Here is an 18,006-nt window from a genome sequence, read left to right as displayed (position 1 = left end):
AGAAGAAGCGGCGGAACAAACTACACTGTAGCATTAACACTGGACATCAAATAACAAATATAGATCTCTTAAATCTAAATTGTGTACATTGTCTACATTAAAAAATATTATTCTTGTCCTTTTCAGAACTCCTTCGCCGCAACGCAGAACAATGTCTTCGTGACATGACGCAGTTAATCTTCATGCGTCTGCCGCAGTTCCCGCCAGAGGACGCCACCGCTAGTTTCTCCAGTGTGGGACTGTCGCTGAAGAAGAGGGAGAAGGCGAAGAAGAAAGGCATTTCTGGGGCTAACAGTGAGTTTGTCACTACTAATCTATTGTTGTTTTTTAAATGTGTCCCTCAAAGTTAGCGCTAGAGGTCGCCACTGTTAGTTTCTCTTGTGTGGGTCTGTTGCTTCAGAAGAAGGAGAAGGTTAACAAGTAAGGAATTTCTGCAGCTAACAGTTAGTTAGTCATTTTTTTAGGCTTTTTGTTTTTGCTACAAACAAGGCCACATCTGTTCAGTCATTTCAAGACTGTTGGCTCTGACTACCCTGTAAGGGTAAAAAGAAGTGATGTACAAACAAGAACTGAAACAAGTCGCAAAGGTCAATTTCACTAATATCTCTATAAAAGTTGTGTGTCGTAAAAGAAATATGAAAGCAGAATAAATGCAGTGGAAATGATAGCGTTAAGGAGTATGATCGGTGTGAAATTGAGTGACCGGTTAAGGAACAGCGTGATAAGGGAATGTTGTGATGTGAAAGAAGATGTAGTGATTTTTGGGATACATCACATGAGTGGAATTGTTCTGTGGTGAAACAAAGGCACAAATAACTTTTGTAAAAAGAGAACTGCCTCCAATCAATATCATTCTTGTTTGAAGTCAGTTAACTTTCTCCTAGGTGTGTCAAACCCTTTCCTGAAAACCGCGTCAAAATCGGTTCTTCATGCATACATGTGAGAACCACCTTATTTTATCGAAGGCGGTTAAAAACTAAACTGATTTATAATATTAGTATGTTTTTTTTGTCTGTCTTATACGCTTTCACGATTAAACCGCTATTGTTACCTAGTATCTTATGACAAAAGAATCTTTATAGTCATTTCCACCTTTATAGTCATAGAGACTTTCCTGGAAATTTTCACTGTCGTAGCGAAGCTCCCGCCTAAAACATCAATAATACGAGGGTGGTTTGAAAAATTCTCGGCCCGTCTAAGAAAGCAAAGATAAATAAACAAAAAAATATTTTTATTTTTCTACATAATCCCCTCTTGTCTCAATACACTTATTTAATATATATTCTAGCGCTTCTATGCCACTCTTATAGGCCGATTCTTCCAACTCGTCGAAAAAACGTTCCGCCTCAGCTATGACCTCTTCATTTGTGGAAAATTTCTTTCCAGCCAGGTGTTTTTTCAAATTAGGGAACAGATAATAGTCTGATGGTGCTAAATCCGGTGAATAATGGTGATGGTTCAATACTACAAAACGCAGTTCTTGGAGTTTAGCCGTTGCAACAACTGACTTGTGCACTGGTGCATTATCCTGATGAAAAAGGATTTTTTTTTTCGCCAATCCCGGGCGTTTTTCACGGATTTTTTCTGCTAATTTATCCAACAGGTTAGCATAGTATGGGCCTGTAATAGTTTGTCCTTTCGGAAGGTAGTCAATAAAAATTATTCCCCTGTAATCCCAAAACACGGATGCCAGAACTTTTCCTGCAGACTTTATCGCCTTGGTCTTCTTTGGAGGCGGAGAACCTCTATGTTTCCACTGTTTTGATTGTTCTTTTGTTTCCGGAATATAATGATGTATCCCAGTTTCATCGGTGGTAACAAATCTTCTCAAAATATCGGCGGTATTTGACCTAAACAAGGCCAGAATCTCACTTGAAATTTCAACTCTGTTGAGTGTTTGTTCGGCGGTCAGCAAACGCGGCACCCATTTTGCCGAAACCTTTTTCATTCCAAGTTCATTGGTTAAAATATTAAATACCCGCTCGGTTGAGATCCCTATAGTGTCACTTATCTCTCGCACTTTTAATCTGCGGTCGTCTAAAACCATTTATGGATTTTATCGATCATTTCTGGCGTGGTGGACGTTGAAGGCCTTCCGCTCCTAGGGTCATCTTCGACGCTTTCTCTGCCTTGTTTAAATAAAGCTACCCACTTTTTTATCGTCGAATACGAAGGCGCAGATTCACCTAAAGTGTTATCCATGTCTTCCTTAATTTGGCTAGGTGTCATATTTTTTTGACAAAATATTTAATCACGGCTCTTACTTCGGTTTTTTCCATTTTTCCAGTAGAGAGTCAGATTAGCTCAAACAAAAAATCGTAAAAAAATAATCACACAACCTATCACAATGAAATTTAACACAAGTGTATATAAAGAATCAATCTATCGAATGAGTATATTCTTATTTTTTTTCTACCCTCAAATCTAGGTTAGGCCGAGAACTTTTCAAACCACCCTCGTATTACAGGCTTTATTTATAAATGAGTATTTATGCAGAGGAGGCGCCGGTACGTAGGTAGCCAACAGCCTCTCCGATTAAAAAATTACGTGTTGAGTATGTCTTGATAGCCATACCCCACGCGCACGAGGCGCGCGTGCCATCGAAGCGGCAAACACCCTTTTTTTACAAGTCGGCAACATTGCGAAGTTTATGTGCGATCGGTGTGAGGGAAACGATAGCGCGTTTTATAATGGTGTCAGCGCCATCTGTTGAAAGTTTTTGGTACTTTATTATTGTTATTTTTTTTTGTGCTGTGTGGTTTTTTGGCAATTTAGAATAGATTTATCCCATATATTTCACACGGATGTTATAGACTAGGGATTCCTTTTGAAGGCTATAGGCTAGCAACTAGTCACTATTTGAATATCAGTTCCATCATTGAGCTGAACGTGGACTTTCAGACTTTTCAAGACTGTTGGCTCTGTCTACCCCACTACGGATAAAGACGTGACTATATGTATGTAGGTATGTGTGTTTTTTGTTCGATGAATGCAAAAATAGCCTAATCAGATTTTCTTTGTTTATTTTTTTTTCGATGCAATAATATAATTGTTATAATAGTTTTAAAGTTAATCAGGGATATTAAACTGTAACGATTTAGAAAAAACATAGCGAGATATTTTATTTATTAATAAATGTTTATTTCGAAATATATCCCTTAATTTCTGAATGTATAATTAAATTTAAAAAACATTTACTATTTTACCTAACCTAATGATGAATTTTTTTAATGACAAATTATTGACATTTCTTTATCTACGTATTGTGGTAATTCATTGGCTACGATAACCGCTTTGCATTTGCAATAAAAAAGAACTTGGCACATTACATGCCTTATTGCCATCGGAGTTGTTATATTAAATTGTTTGTTTGTTTTAGGTACCAATTCTCTAGAACGGAAATCATCAATAACAGAAAATGCTACCCCTTCGGCCGATTCAGAAACTGATAATATTATCAACAGGCACAAGTATGTTTATTTTATTATTTTACTAGCTTTTGCACGGGGCTACGCTCCCGTCGTAGTTTCGTGAAAATCAGTCCAGTAGTTTTTGAGTTTATTCGTAACAAACATACAAAAATATAAAGGGAATTGAGATTCAAATAGTTCCTGGTTGATTGCCCATCTTCTACAACAGGAATCTCAAGTTTATTAACCTTTCCCTTTGTCGCCTTTTATGAAATCCCTGGAAAATATAAAGAGTGGTTCTATCCTAAAGTAATTTGTCTTGTGGTTTCAGCCACTTGAGAATGGATCTACTCGGATATCTTTCCTGTAAACCTGACCCTATTTAAATCTCAATTCCATCATAAACCCATGCATCTGAATGTGGCCTTTCAGTCTTTTCAAGACTGTTGGCTCTGTGTACCCCGCAAGGGATACAGACGTGACTTAGAGACTATATATGTATGTATGAAGTGTCTTAATATTTTTACAGCCAAGACAAGAACCTAATAAACGAAGCTGAAATAACCATCGAGCCAGTCGAATCAGTAAGGACTCCAACAAAAAAACATGGCCGCCACTCGTCTATGGATTTAGCGAGCAGCAACACTATCACGCAGTTGCTGGAGAAGTGCGTCGCTGACAGCGCCGAGCCGGAGAAGAGAGATGACGCTAAAGACGCTGAAGGTATGATTATATGTATATATCTAAATATTTAAGGGAGATGTGCCGTGTGGTTCCCGGCACTAATAGGACTACTCCATCTCTTTCCCATGGATGTCGTAAAAGGCGACTAAGGGATATAATCTAGGCAAATTCGTCTATTCTAGACGTATAAACTTGAGAATCTTGAAAAGAGAAGGTGACAGGCTAGCAACCTGTCACTATTTGAATCTCAATTCTATCATTAAGCCAAATAGCTGGACGTGGCCTAACAATGTTTTCAAGGCGCTACGTACTACTACGTACGCTCTATCTACCCCGCAAGGGGTATATGTTGACGTGATAATACATATGTATGTATGTATATTTAAGAGAGGATCCCTATTTCCCGGCGGGGTAGACAACAGTTTTATATTTGTAACATACTCCTTTAGTAAACAACAAAGCATTTACTTACTTATCTTTCCAACAACGTACACGCGAAACTACTGGAAATAGCAAACTGAAATTTGGCATCCTAACTTTTTAAGTAAATAAGTCCCTACACTCCGTAGGGACTTATTTACTCACGCTAACGGGAATTAACAAGGATTGTTCGTGTAATGCGGGCGTTCATTCTAATGAATAAAATAAATTGTCAGTTCCAGAAGTCACCGAAACCGACGGCTCCGGTCAAAGGAAAGAAATGACCCCTCCCGCTTCCCCTCCACCTGATGTCGCTTCGGAAGTTAAGGAAACGGAAGCGGGGAACGAAGCTGGCGAGGACAAGATGGAGGAATACGTCAACCCGAGAGGAATCAGGTATGTGTTCACAAAACTATGAGTAATTAACTGCGCCCCATTTCTTCGCTTTCGTTAAAATTTCAGGATAAAAAGTGCTTTATGTGTTAATCCAAATTATATTCTACTTGTGTACTGAATTTCATCAAATTCCATCCAGTAGATTTTGCACGAAAGGGCAACATAAATGTATGTATATTTATCCTTACGATTTTTTGCAATTGTAATAAGACTGAATTAATGCTAGCCAATGCTATTACATTGAGAGAAAACATCGTGAGGAAACCTTCCGTTCAGGCAACTGGATGTGTAACCATGATCCAATAACAAGACGGATTAGGTTCTCCTGCAAAAAAAACGTTAATCACCCAATTCAGGATCCATGGTCAAAGGCATACCCCGGGCTCCTCTCCAGTGAAAGAAAGAAACTTTAGAATCGATGAATTATCATCATATTTCTTATGTCAGGTTTACGCCCCAAGAAGACGCGACACAATTGCAGCCGTATGGATTGGTCTGCGTCAGAGAACTATTTAGGTAAGTGACCATTACATTCAAATACTCATACAAAGACAGCCAAGGTGACGCATCTTTTTAAAAGCAGTTTCCTGATAGAAAAACTTGTTTTAAGAGCTATTTATCTTAGTTTAGCTTTTGTCAATTAAGCGATTTCAAAGTTAATATTAAATTTTACCAATAGAAAAAAAGGGGTTCTTAATTTATACATTTTTGTTTAATAATTAATTGTTTATAACATTGCAGCCGCAAAAACTCCACTGCAAAACAAAGGCTTCCCACAACAGTTTCAACTTTACATTAACCGGTTAAGGGGAAATCTTTAAAAGTTCACACACATTCGTATAATCACGTCTTTATCCCTTACGGGCAAGACAGAGCAAACAGTCTCACAAAGACTAAAAGGCCACATTCAGCTGGCTTAAAGATGGAATTAAGTTTCAAATAGTGACATGTCGCTAGCCCGTTGCCTAACAGAAGAATTCCAAGTTTATTAACCAAAGTTCACTATCACAAATATTTTTATTTTAAATCCTCAGGTTCCTTATATCCTTGTGCAACCCGTTGGACGCTCAGAACACAACGGCCATGGTCCATTTGGGTCTCAGCCTGGTCGGCACGGCTCTAGAAGTAGGAGCTGATCATCTGGCTGAATACCCATCGATGTTGTACCTGGTCAAAGATCCGCTGTGCAGGAATTTGTTGAGCGTGAGTATTTATACATACATACATATGGTTACGTCTATATCCCTTGCGGGGTAGGCAGAGCCAACAGTCTTGAAAAGACTGAATGGCCACGTTCAGCTATTTGGCTTAATGATAGAATTGAGATTCAAATAGTGATAGGTTGCTAGCCCATCGCCTAAAAAAGAATCCCAAGTTTGTAAGCCTATCCCTTAGTCGCCTTTTACGACATACCTGGGAAAGAGATGGAGTGGTCCTAATCTTTTTTGTATTGGTGCCGGGAACCTCACGGCACTGAGTATTCATTATACTTAATTTATTTCAAAATTGTTAAGGTTTACGTGGGGTCGGTTTACATAGTTTGTCATATTTTAGTTCCTTCTAGTGTGTTCTGCCACTTGCTATCTCACAAGAAACTTTTCTCCTACTAATAGTTTCATCCATGCGCCACGCTATGATGTCCACGAGAAAATGATGCAGTGCAGTTTGTCACCGCTTCATCTGCACTGACTCTTTGGTAGCGGCAGTAAATTTTGTTTTAAATAATTAATTCGACGTCAATCAATAGTGTTAGTATGAATTTACAAAACCCCTTCACAGCGTTTGGAATAAAATCCGTTTGAGTGATTATGAATGTGTATTAATTAATAATGTGTCTCACTTTCTTTTTGCCAAATGTAGTTTTAATGTTTTCATATTTGTTCACAGTTACTAAGCACAGAAAGGATATCAATATTCGCTCTAGACCTCCAAATCTCCTTCTTACTCTTCGAAGCCCTCAGATTCCACTTGAAATACCAAATGGAGGCGTTCTTCAAGAAGATCATCGAAATCATATCTTTAGACACGACTAAAGCAATATACGAGCTAAAAGAAATACACCATTTGGCATTAGAAAGCTTATCCCAAATGTTTAGAATACCCGGTCTTTGCACTGAGTTGTATTTGAATTACGACTGCGATGTGTACTGCATGAATGTATTCGAAGAATTAACGAAATTACTATCAAAAAACGTCGTGTCTTCAACAGCTTATAACATTCATTCGTTATCTTTGGAAGCGCTTATGACGATTATAGAAGCGATCGAGATGGGGTGTAGTCAGAAGGAGTGTAAGAGCGAGACGGAGGTGGAGGAGAGAGAGACGCAGCGAGGCCGCGGCGGCCATGTTTGTCTGGAGTTGGGGGGGATGGATGACGCGTCAGTGATGAGTGACCACGTGACGCATGACATTAGTCAGTACTTGTGCGGCAGGCCGGCCAGGTATAGATTCGTGACTGCGGACATGCCTACCGAAGCGGAGTTGGATAATATAAGGAATATGAAGAAGGTATGAAAACTTTAATGGAAATAAATTACTTAGTAACTTATCCAAGGGATAAATTATTTCTCGTTGCATCGCCATTTTCATGTTATGGAAAATGTCTAATCTTATATAGATTCCGCGCTGCACTATAGTATAGACGAACGTATCTTGTTCAAATCGGAGACGTTTTGGCAAAAGGTCAGGTCAAGAGTACCTGAAACCGATGAGCTAGCATGAAGAGAGTTATGAATGTGGATGAAGCGAAATAAGTATGCAGGGATCGTGGCAAGATGTAGTCCCTGCCTACCCCTCTGGGAGAATCGTGATTTATGTGTATAGGTATACCATAAGTTTTAAATGAAAAACATCAAAATGCCCATCATGTACATGATCAATAACCAATGCAGTAATGCCATCAGTACATTACTCCCCCTTTTTTTTAGTATGTCAGTCTGTTAATAAAAATTAACCCAAACATGTTATGTATGCCTGATAAATGATAAAATATTTTTTACAGTGGGTAACCCAGGGCACCGAGCTGTTCAACCAGAAACCGGAGCGCGGCATAGAGTTCCTGCAAGAGCATGGAGTGTTGGCAACACCTTTGGATCCCCACGAAGTTGCCGTTTTTCTAAGGGAGAACCCGGATTTGGACAAGAAAATGATTGGTAAGCTTATTAATGGAACTGTCTTTATTGTCATACTCATGTGTGGCGTTTGTCCCCTTTCTTCCTTTATTTATTCAATAGATGAAGTGGTCCTATATGGAAGATATATCAAGAACCACACGGCAATCAAACAGTCTGGGTCTAGCCGCGATCGAGTTATTTAATCAATTTGTTTCAAGACTCATGTTGACACGCTTTATTTCACATTACAGTTCATAGTCTCTCTCTCTTCCCCTCTCTATTCTCTATCCCCCTCTCTCTTCTCTCCACCTATCTCTTCTCTCTCCACTCTCTCTTTCAATTTTTATTACATACGACAGTCCATAGAGTTAGTATACTATTCAAAATTATTATAATTAGTTACCAACCACTTAAAAACAAGCTGTTACAAGAAATGATTTTTTAATTACCTTCCACCAGGCGAGTACATCTGCAAGCGGTCGTCTCGCGGCGAAGACGACGGCCCCAGCGTACTCGGCGCCTTCGCGGACAGCTTCGACTTTTCAGGGCTTCGGATCGAGCAGGCCCTGAGGCTCTACCTGGAGACGTTCAGGCTGCCGGGGGAGGCGCCGCTCATATTCCTGGTCATGGAGAGGTTCGCTGAGAGGTGGCATGTGAGTTACTTGATGTTTCAAATCAGATAAAATATTTTATACATACATATGATCACGTCTTTATCCCTTACGGGGTAGACAGAGCCAACAGTCTTGAAAAGACTGATAGGCCATGTTCAGCTGTTTGGCTTAATAATAGAATTGAGATTCAAATAGTGACGGGTTGCTAGCCCATCGCCTAAAAGAATAATCCCAACTTTATAAGCCTATCCCTTAGTCGCCTTTTACGACATCCATGGGAACGAGATGGAGTGGTCCTACCCTTTTTTTTTATTGGTGCCGGGAACCACATGGCAAAAAAATATTTAATTTTCTCTCAAATCTTAAGCAGTAAATACGTTACATAGTTAAGTTTATGAGAGACTGGTGTCTGAACTAAGCAGATGCTTGTATCTCAGAAAACCAGACTCCCCCACTTGTGGTTAACATTACCTACTCATGGTATCTCAATGTACAATCTGATATGTAAGCAAAATTATTTATTTAACTTAACATTATGTAGACTATTACTGGAATAACTATGTTTACATATATTAAAACATATGTGTGCCGTGTGGTTCCTGGCACTAATACAAAAAAGAATAGGACCACTCCATCTCTTTCCCATGAATGTCGTAAAAGGCGACTAAGGGATAGGCTTACAAACTTGGAATTCTTTTTTAGGCGATGTGCTAGTGTGACAGGTTGTCACTATTTTAATTTCAATTCTATCATTAAGCCAAATAGCTGAACATGGCCATTCAGTCTTTTCAAGACTATGGCTCTGTCTACCCCACAAGGAATATAGACGTGACCATATGTATGTATGTATGTATGTGTATATAAATAAGCATATGAAATGATGTTTCATAATTATAAATTTTTTTTAATTTTTTATATATTTTCTTGACAGACAACAAATGGGGAGCCATTCGCGAATACGGACGCGGCTTTTCGTCTCGCCTACGCCGTCATCATGCTCAATATGGACCAGCACAACCACAATGCCAAGAAATTAAATGTGCCAATGACAGTGGAAGACTTTGTGAAGAACCTTAGAGGGTGCAACGGCTCGGGGGACTTCGACCAGGCGATGTTGGAAGCCGTTTTCCATTCTATTAAGTGAGTATATCTGTCTAGGTAGCGTGGTCGATTTCCGTCTTGCATTAGCTCAACACAACCATAACGCCAAGAAATTAAATGTGCCAATGACAGTGGAAGACTTTGTGAAGAACCTTAGGGGTTGCAACGGCTCGGGGGACTTCGACCAGGCGATGTTGGAAGCCGTATTCCATTCTATTAAGTGAGTATATCTGTCTAGGTAGCGTGGTCGATTTCTGTCTTGCATTAGCTCAATAAACCATAACGCCAAGAAATTAAATGTACCAATGACAGTGGAAGACTTTGTGAAGAACCTTAGAGGGTGCAACGGCTCGGGGGACTTCGACCAGGCGATGTTGGAAGCCGTTTTCCATTCTATTAAGTGAGTATATCCGTCTAGGTAGCGTGGTCGATTTCTATTGTTGCATTTGCTCTCACTATGCATACTAATATCAGACAATGGAGGATTTTATGAAGAACTTTATGGGTGCTTCAGGGAGCTCATTTGAGTCCATTGAAATATAGAGTTTAATTATACTATTCATAAATAAAACAGATATTAAAGGCGCACGTAAAGACTTTATCTCAGACGTTTCGAATCATGTTACAATGATCCGTGGTCAACGAGCGACTGAAAACATTACCTGCGTGTTTTAAACATGTATTGGTAATAAATAACATAAATTTTTGTCAAGCTCATTATGAATGAAAGTTTACTAGCATCACACAAACATATATTACAGTGAATTATTTAGTGAAAGTAGAAAAACAAACAGTTACCATGACGCGTGTTTCTTACTGAAATACTTAATTGTTTATTCGATAAATAACAACGTAGGATTTGAAATATAATATTGGTTTATTGCAAACACAATTATAGTTTTAAAAAAGAGGTTTTGCCGCCCAAGGCAGTAGGTACAAGATTGACAGTTAGTTAACGTCACGCAGTGACAGCTACATGGATTAAGAGGGTCGGTTCCTTACCAATAGTAATGAATAGCAATAATCTCAACAAGAATAACAGATATATGTACAAAAAAATGTACAAAAACATCAAAACCTAGACCAGAACTCTTATAATATCAGCATATCAACGGTGAACACCAATTTTTTGATGAAATTATCAATGTTATTAAAACATCTAATCTAAAAAAGAAATATTTTGTTAGTTAAGGCAATCAGAACTTTTCTGTGTTTCATAGAACAGGAATATACCTATACAAAAACATCAAAATCTAGACCAGAACTCTTACAATACTATCAGCATATCAAGGGTGAACATCAATACTTTGAAATTATCAATGTTAGTAGATCATCTAGAAAAAAAAAATGTTTTCTAAGTCTAGGCAATCAGAACTCATCTGGTTTAAATGAGCCACTCGCCCCCCAGGAACGAGGAGATGGTGATGCCGGCGGAGCGCGTGGGCCCGCTGCGGGACGCCTACCTGTGGCGGGCGCTGCAGCGGCGCGGCGCGGGCGCGGCGGCCCGCTGGCGGGGCTCCGGCCGCCCGCACCGCGCCCGCCTCTTCGCCGGCGCCTGCCCGCCAACGGTAACCCTCACACGCTGTTCATTCTACACGGATATACTGTTCTTTGAATTCTAATTTCAATGTGCTTGTGCATTTCTTATGTTGGTGCCGAGAACCACACGGCTATTCAAATTCAAAATTTCTTCTGGCTTCGCACAGGTGCAAAATTATAAATGTTATTATACATAAAAACCTTCCTCTTGAATCACTCTTACCTGTCACAAAAAACCGCATCAAAATCCGTTGTGTAATTTTAAAGATTTCAGCATACAGACAAACAGACTAAATTAGCGACTTTGTTTTATACTATGTAGTGATATATACGGGACAAATTACACAGATTGAGTTAGCCTCGAAGTAAGTTCGAGACTTGTGTTACGAGATACTAACTCAACGATACTATATTTTATAATAAATACTTATATAGATAAACATCCAAGACCCAGGCCAATCAGAGAAAGTTCTTTTCTCATGTCACAGACAAGCGTACTACCGCTGCGCCACAGAGGCCGTCGATATAATTCACTAGAGGCCGCCCGCGGCTTCGTCCGCGTGGAAACCCTATCTCATAACTTCCCGCGGGAACTCCGCGATTAAAAGTAGACTATATGTTATTCTGGGTCTTCAGCTATCTACATACCAAATTTCATCGTAATCGGTTCAAAAGTTTTTGCGTGATAGAGTAACAAACATCCATCATACTGACATCCTGACATACTCACCAACTTTCGCATTTGTAATATTAGTAGGATTTACAATAACAAAATTCATCTCTCCTCTCGTGAGTCTAATGGAAGGGATTTGTATTGAAATTAGTAACACCTTTGTTCTATAATTACTGATAATTTTGATTTTTTAATTCATAGTAATAGGCTGAATTGTTCATTTATTTTCGCGCCATACAAACTTACGTAACTTATATAACATAACACATAATCCCATTTATATCCCATGCGGGGTAGACTAGAGTCAAAAGTCATCAAGAAACTGAAAGGTTTAGCTGTTTGACTTTATGATTGAATTGACATTCAAATAGTGACAAGTTGCTAGTCCATAACCCCTAAAAGAGGAACTCCAAGTAAATGATATAATAATACCTTTGGCTTAGTCGCCTTTTACAACATCCATGGGAAAGATACGGAATGGTCCTATTCTTTTTCAATTGGTACCGGGAACCGCACGTCATTGTAACTCACAAAAGTGACAATACCGTAGGTATTTAATAGCACTCTAACTCAAAAAAGTGATAATACATACATACATATGTTCACGTCTATATCCCTTGCGGGGTAGACAGAGCCAACAGTCTTGAAAAGACTGAATGGCCACGTTCAGCTATTTGGCTTTACGATAGAATTGAGATTCAGATAGTGACAGGTTGCTAGCCCATCGCCTTAAAGAGGAAGTTTGTAAGCCTATCCCTTAGTCGCCTTTTACGACATCCATGGGAAAGAGATAGAGTGGTCCTATTCTTTTTGTATTGGTGCCGGGAACCACACGGCACGGAAGTGATAATACCGTACTTAATAATAACAATATTTTTTGTCAATAGGTGGCAGCACTGTCGGCCGCTTTCGAGCGCGCGCCCAATCCGTCCCCGGAGGAGATAGCGAGCAACAACGTGCGCGACAGCGCCGCGCTACTAGCGCTGTCCGGCCTGGAGCGCTGCGCCGCGCTGGTGGCCAAGTTACCCGCTGACTGCCTCACCCTGGACTCCTTGCTGCTCACCCTGTGCAAGTTCACTGGGTTGTTGGCGCACCAGAACAATTCTTATATCGCTATCGGTGAGTTTTGCTTTCAAAAACAGTAGAAATAGCTTGTTTTAGATGATGTTTAGATGATGGGCTGGCAATCCGTCGCCATCTTTGAATCTCAATTCTGTCATCAAACCAACTAGCTTAAAGTTGCCTTCGAGTTATCTGGCTGCTGGCTCTGTTGACCCCCTGACGGAGGAAAGACGTGGTAAGTATAAGACAGCGCCGCGCTGCTAGCGCTGTCCGGCCTGGAGCGCTGCGCCGCGCTGGTCGCCAAGTTACCCGCTGACTGCCTGACCCTGGACTCTTTGCTGCTCACCCTGTGCAAGTTCACTGGGTTGTTGGCCCACCAGAACAATTCTTATATCGCTATCGGTGAGTTTTGCTTTCAAAAACAGTAGAATAGCTTGTTTTAGATGATGGGGTAGCAACCTGTCGGTATTTCAATTTCAATTCCTTTATCCATCTACAAATAATTGTCTGAGATATAACGTAGAATATAACTCATTTTTTGGACTCGTCCAAAACGTCTCTTGAATGTGTTGTTCGCGTCATGAATTTTTTTTGTATGGCTGGCTGCCATGCCTTAATTATTTCATTTATAAATAGATGTCTTAATAAAAGATGACCCATATTTTTTTTTATTGATGACGGCGTAGTTATTATTAAATAATTTTGAATTTTTAAAATGGACTCTCCTTTGGTACTTTCAATCAATATAAAAAAAAAACATTTATGGCGTCAAAATTTAAAAACAAACTATTCAATTTAGGGTATTCAATCATGTTATTAACTAATTATATTGTATTTGAATCTCAATAGTCAATTCAGTAGTAGTAGTATCCCAGTCTCTGCCTACCCTTCCGGGAAAAAGGCGTGATTTTTTGTATGTATGTATGTTGAATCTCAATTCTATCATCAATCCAAATAGCTGAACGTGACCATTCAGTCTTTTCAAGACGTTGTGAAACCAAACGTTTTGATAATTATTAAGCGATATGAAGTATCCTAGTATAATGAATAAAAATTTTGAATTTTGAATTTTTTTGAATTTTGGTCTACCCCACAAGGGATATAGACGTGACCATATGTATGTATAGTCTTAAGACCTTGTCATGATGCCTATTGCGTCGTTCCAGGCGTGACCCTGGGCCAGTCCAACAAGAGCCAGCTGGCGCTGCGGCGGGCGTTCAGTGTGGCGGCGCGGCACGCGGACGCCGTCCGCGACGCGTGGCGACATCTGCTGGAGATCGTCAAGACGTTGTACGTCGGCCGGCTGTTGCCTAAGGTATTGTATCCTATACTAGCTGTTCGTCCGCGTGCAATAGTTATTATGGGCGTCATTGAAGCCCTCAAGGATGATTAATTTTCCCCGTTTTTTTTTTCACATTTTTCATTATTTTTTTGCTTCATATAGTTGTAGTGAGATGTTATATAGCCTGAAGCCTTTCTAGATAGATGGTCTATTCAACTCAAAAATAATTTTTCAATTTGAACTAGTTGTTCTTGAGATTAGCGCGTTTAAACAAACAAACAAAATCATCAGCTATTAGTATAGATTACACTTTTAACCCCTCAACTTAAATGAGCATTATTATAAGAGACTATAGCCGAGCACATAATCTCAATTTTACTAAACTTTTGCTGTTATATTTCGTTTATTAGAATGACAACGAACTTATTTATTACTTTGTATTTTATGTTCTCATGTAAGTGATGTAAAATATGTCTTCATGAGAATAAAAGTCTATAAACCTCACCTAAACCTTATTACTATTGGCACGGTATAAATGAATGCGGCTTCCGGTATCAACAGAAAAAAGAATAGGACCACTCCGTCTCTTTCCCATGGATGTTATAAAAGGCGACTAAGGGATAGGCTTATTTTTTATTTATTAACTTGAGATTCTTTCAGCCGATGTGCTAGCAACCTGTCACTATTTGAATCTCAATTCTAACATTAAGCCAAACAGCTGAACGTGTCCAATCCGTCTTTATAAGTCTGTTGATTCTATCTACCCCGCAAGGGATAAAGACGTGAATATATGTATGTATTAATGTAACCGACTAACGCTCTATATTCAAACATAACGCTTGAAATAGAATCTTATAAGCCTTTCTCTTGATTGACTTTTACAATCGGTATAGAAGGAAAAGAAGCTGAGGAATAATCGTAATATTTTTTTGGTTACAGTGTATGACAGAGGCGGAAGACTACCTGTCTCCCACCGGCACGGTGTCTCTGATAAGGGAAGCTCCCAGGGGATCGGAGGCCGGACTTTTGTCCAGTTTATATTCTTACATTGCACTTGGCGAATCAGGTAATTGTTCCTTATATTATACTAGCTGTGCCCGCGACATCATCCACGTCGAAATAGTTATTTTGGGCATCATAGAAGCCCTCAAGGATGAATAATTTTCCTCGTTTTTTCACATTTTCCATTATTTCTCTGCTCCGTGATGTTACGAGTTCCTTACTCGCCCTCCTCGATAAATGGTCTATTCAACGCAAAAAGATTTTTTCAATTCGAACCAGTAGTTCCTGAGATTAGCGCGTTCAAACAAACTCTTCCGCTTTATAATATTAGTATAGTAGATATAGTCAAGGCTTTGCCGGGTACACAGTTCCATGGCTTCACGATGGAATTGAGATTAAAATAATGACAGGTTGCTAGCCCATCGCCTTCAAGAAGAATCCGAAGTTTATAAGCCCATCCCTTAGTCGCCTTTTACGGCATCCACGGGAACGAGATGGGAGTGGTCCTATTCTTTTTTAATTGGTGCCAAAAAGCCATACAGCACCAGTAGTCTTGGATGGGTATTCGATGTTTATTTTTATAAGTATTTGTTATAAACTATAGTTAATTGTTACGTGCAGCATTTTTCTTTGTGCGCGTCGCGTCGTGTCGTATCTCGTCGCGTTGTGTCGTTGCTCGTCGCATTGTGTCGCACAACGTGTTCACACTATATAACAGTTCCCTTCTCATTTCGCAGCCGTGCGAGCCCCTACGCCACACGAGAAAGCCCTCATAGACGCGGCGACAGAATGCGTTGCCAAATGCAACATACACAGTCTCCTCGTTACTGAGACGAAGTTCTTGCAGCAGGAGAGTTTGCAGGTGTGTACTGACATTCTCTATCTCCTGTCTGTTCTCTCATATACAGAAGTAAGAGATGGCAGTAATAAATGCGGCGACGCAATGCGTTGTCAAATGCAACATACACTGTCTGTTCGTGACTGAGACCAAGTTCTTGCAGCAGGAGAGTTTGCAGGTGTGTACTGACATTCTCTATCTCTTGTCTGTTATCTCATGTACAGAAGTAAGAGATGGCAGTAATAAATGCGGCGATGGAATGCGTTGCCAAGTGCAACATACACAGTCTCCTCGTGACTGAGACCAAGTTCTTGCAGCAGGAGAGTTTGCAGGTGTGTACTTACATTCTCTATCTCTTGTCTGTTCTCTCATGTGCAGAAGTAAGAGATGACAGTAATAAATGCGGCGACGGAATGCGTTGTCAAATGTAACATACACAGTCTCCTCGTGTCTGAGACCAAGTTCTTGCAGCAGGAGAGTTTGCAGGTGTGTACTTACATTCTCTATCTCTTGTCTGTTCTCTCATGTGCAGAAGTAAGAGATGACAGTAATAAATGCGGCGACGGAATGCGTTGTCAAATGTAACATACACAGTCTCCTCGTGACTGAGACCAAGTTCTTGCAGCAGGAGAGTTTGCAGGTGTGTACTTACATTCTCTATCTCTTGTCTGTTCTCTCATGTACAGAAGAAAGAGATGGCAGTAATAGACGCGGCGACAGAATGCGTTGCCAAATGCAACATACACAGTCTCCTCGTGTCTGAGACCAAGTTCTTGCAGCAGGAGAGTTTGCAGGTGTGTACTTACATTCTCTATCTCTTGTCTGATCTCCTCACTCATATACAGCAGCAAGACACGGCATACAGTAAATGTAACCAGAATTAATTAACAAGGTGGAAGAAGAAGGCAGACCCGGTTCTTCCACGCGACTTGGTGAAAGCCAGAAATATGTTAAAAATTTAACTAATTATTTTGTGGTTTCTGCAACTTTATATATAGTCATAAAATAAATAATAATAGAATAAGAAGAAGAATAAAAATAGAATAGGACTATTCCATATCTTTCCCATGGATATCGTAAACGGCGACTAAGGGATAGGCTTATGAACTTGGGATTCCTATTGTAAGCAATGGTCTAAAAACCTGACACTATTTGAATTTTAATACCATCAATCAGAAAGCCATACAGCTGAACGTGGCCTTTCTATCTTTTCAAGACTGCTGGTTCTGTCTACCCCGAAAGAGATAGAGACGTGTCAATATATTTTTCCCCACCAGGAACTGATCCGCGCCATGGTAACAGTAGGCGCTCCGCCCGATGCGGAGAACCTTCAGATGAACCCTCAACTTGAAGACATCACGATATTCTTCTTGGAACTCTTGGGCCAGACCCTCATACAGAATAGGTGAGTGACCGCGGCATGTAAGTTGACCTACGATCACTGTACGAAGTATATTCGCAAAGTTGGTTATCACTACAGAAGACAGGAGAGAAATAATCAAATTTAAAGTAGTAGTTCATTTCCATAATATAGTTATGGAAATGAAAAATATTTGACAATAAAAATAATATCTGATATTTTTTCCTAACTCAACAAATATTATTAGAGGGTATTTAATACCTTTAAGCCTTTTCACTCATCGCTGTACCTATTTATTTATGTATATTGTTTATCTATTGTACTTTTTATGTATGTATGTATATAATAATTATATAAATAAATATATTTATTTATTTAGACCCCACATAAAGTTCTCTGTCAGACCCAATGGTTGACTGGTAGATAATGCTTCTAGCATTAAGTCCGTCAATTGTGCTATACATTTATGTATTTTGTGCAATGAAGTTTAAATAAATAAAACAAACCATGGC

General features: G+C 39.6%; 1 protein-coding gene and 1 non-coding gene across 2 annotated transcripts in view; one reads left to right on the top strand and one right to left on the bottom strand.

Annotated features, from left to right (window-relative positions):
* Positions 1 to 18,006, top strand: part of LOC106134357 (Golgi-specific brefeldin A-resistance guanine nucleotide exchange factor 1) — a 37,057-nt gene that overhangs the window by 5,383 nt on the left and 13,668 nt on the right. Inside the window, exons 4-19 of the mRNA XM_060948802.1 lie at positions 127 to 294; positions 3,380 to 3,470; positions 3,940 to 4,133; positions 4,751 to 4,910; positions 5,358 to 5,426; positions 5,945 to 6,113; positions 6,798 to 7,418; positions 7,912 to 8,062; positions 8,483 to 8,676; positions 9,569 to 9,777; positions 11,147 to 11,306; positions 12,838 to 13,069; positions 14,179 to 14,327; positions 15,234 to 15,360; positions 16,034 to 16,158; positions 17,412 to 17,539. Coding sequence (XP_060804785.1) covers positions 127 to 294; positions 3,380 to 3,470; positions 3,940 to 4,133; positions 4,751 to 4,910; positions 5,358 to 5,426; positions 5,945 to 6,113; positions 6,798 to 7,418; positions 7,912 to 8,062; positions 8,483 to 8,676; positions 9,569 to 9,777; positions 11,147 to 11,306; positions 12,838 to 13,069; positions 14,179 to 14,327; positions 15,234 to 15,360; positions 16,034 to 16,158; positions 17,412 to 17,539 — 2,947 coding nt within the window. The remainder of the gene's footprint in view (positions 1 to 126; positions 295 to 3,379; positions 3,471 to 3,939; positions 4,134 to 4,750; positions 4,911 to 5,357; positions 5,427 to 5,944; positions 6,114 to 6,797; positions 7,419 to 7,911; positions 8,063 to 8,482; positions 8,677 to 9,568; positions 9,778 to 11,146; positions 11,307 to 12,837; positions 13,070 to 14,178; positions 14,328 to 15,233; positions 15,361 to 16,033; positions 16,159 to 17,411; positions 17,540 to 18,006) is intronic.
* LOC132902763 (U11 spliceosomal RNA) lies at positions 2,498 to 2,623 on the bottom strand. Its single transcript, XR_009657234.1, has one exon. It is a non-coding gene; the product is annotated as a U11 spliceosomal RNA (small nuclear RNA).

Source organism: Amyelois transitella, chromosome 17 (genome assembly GCF_032362555.1).
Source record: "Amyelois transitella isolate CPQ chromosome 17, ilAmyTran1.1, whole genome shotgun sequence".
Classification (NCBI taxonomy): domain Eukaryota; kingdom Metazoa; phylum Arthropoda; class Insecta; order Lepidoptera; family Pyralidae; genus Amyelois; species Amyelois transitella.
This window is presented reverse-complemented; position numbering and strand designations above follow the sequence as displayed.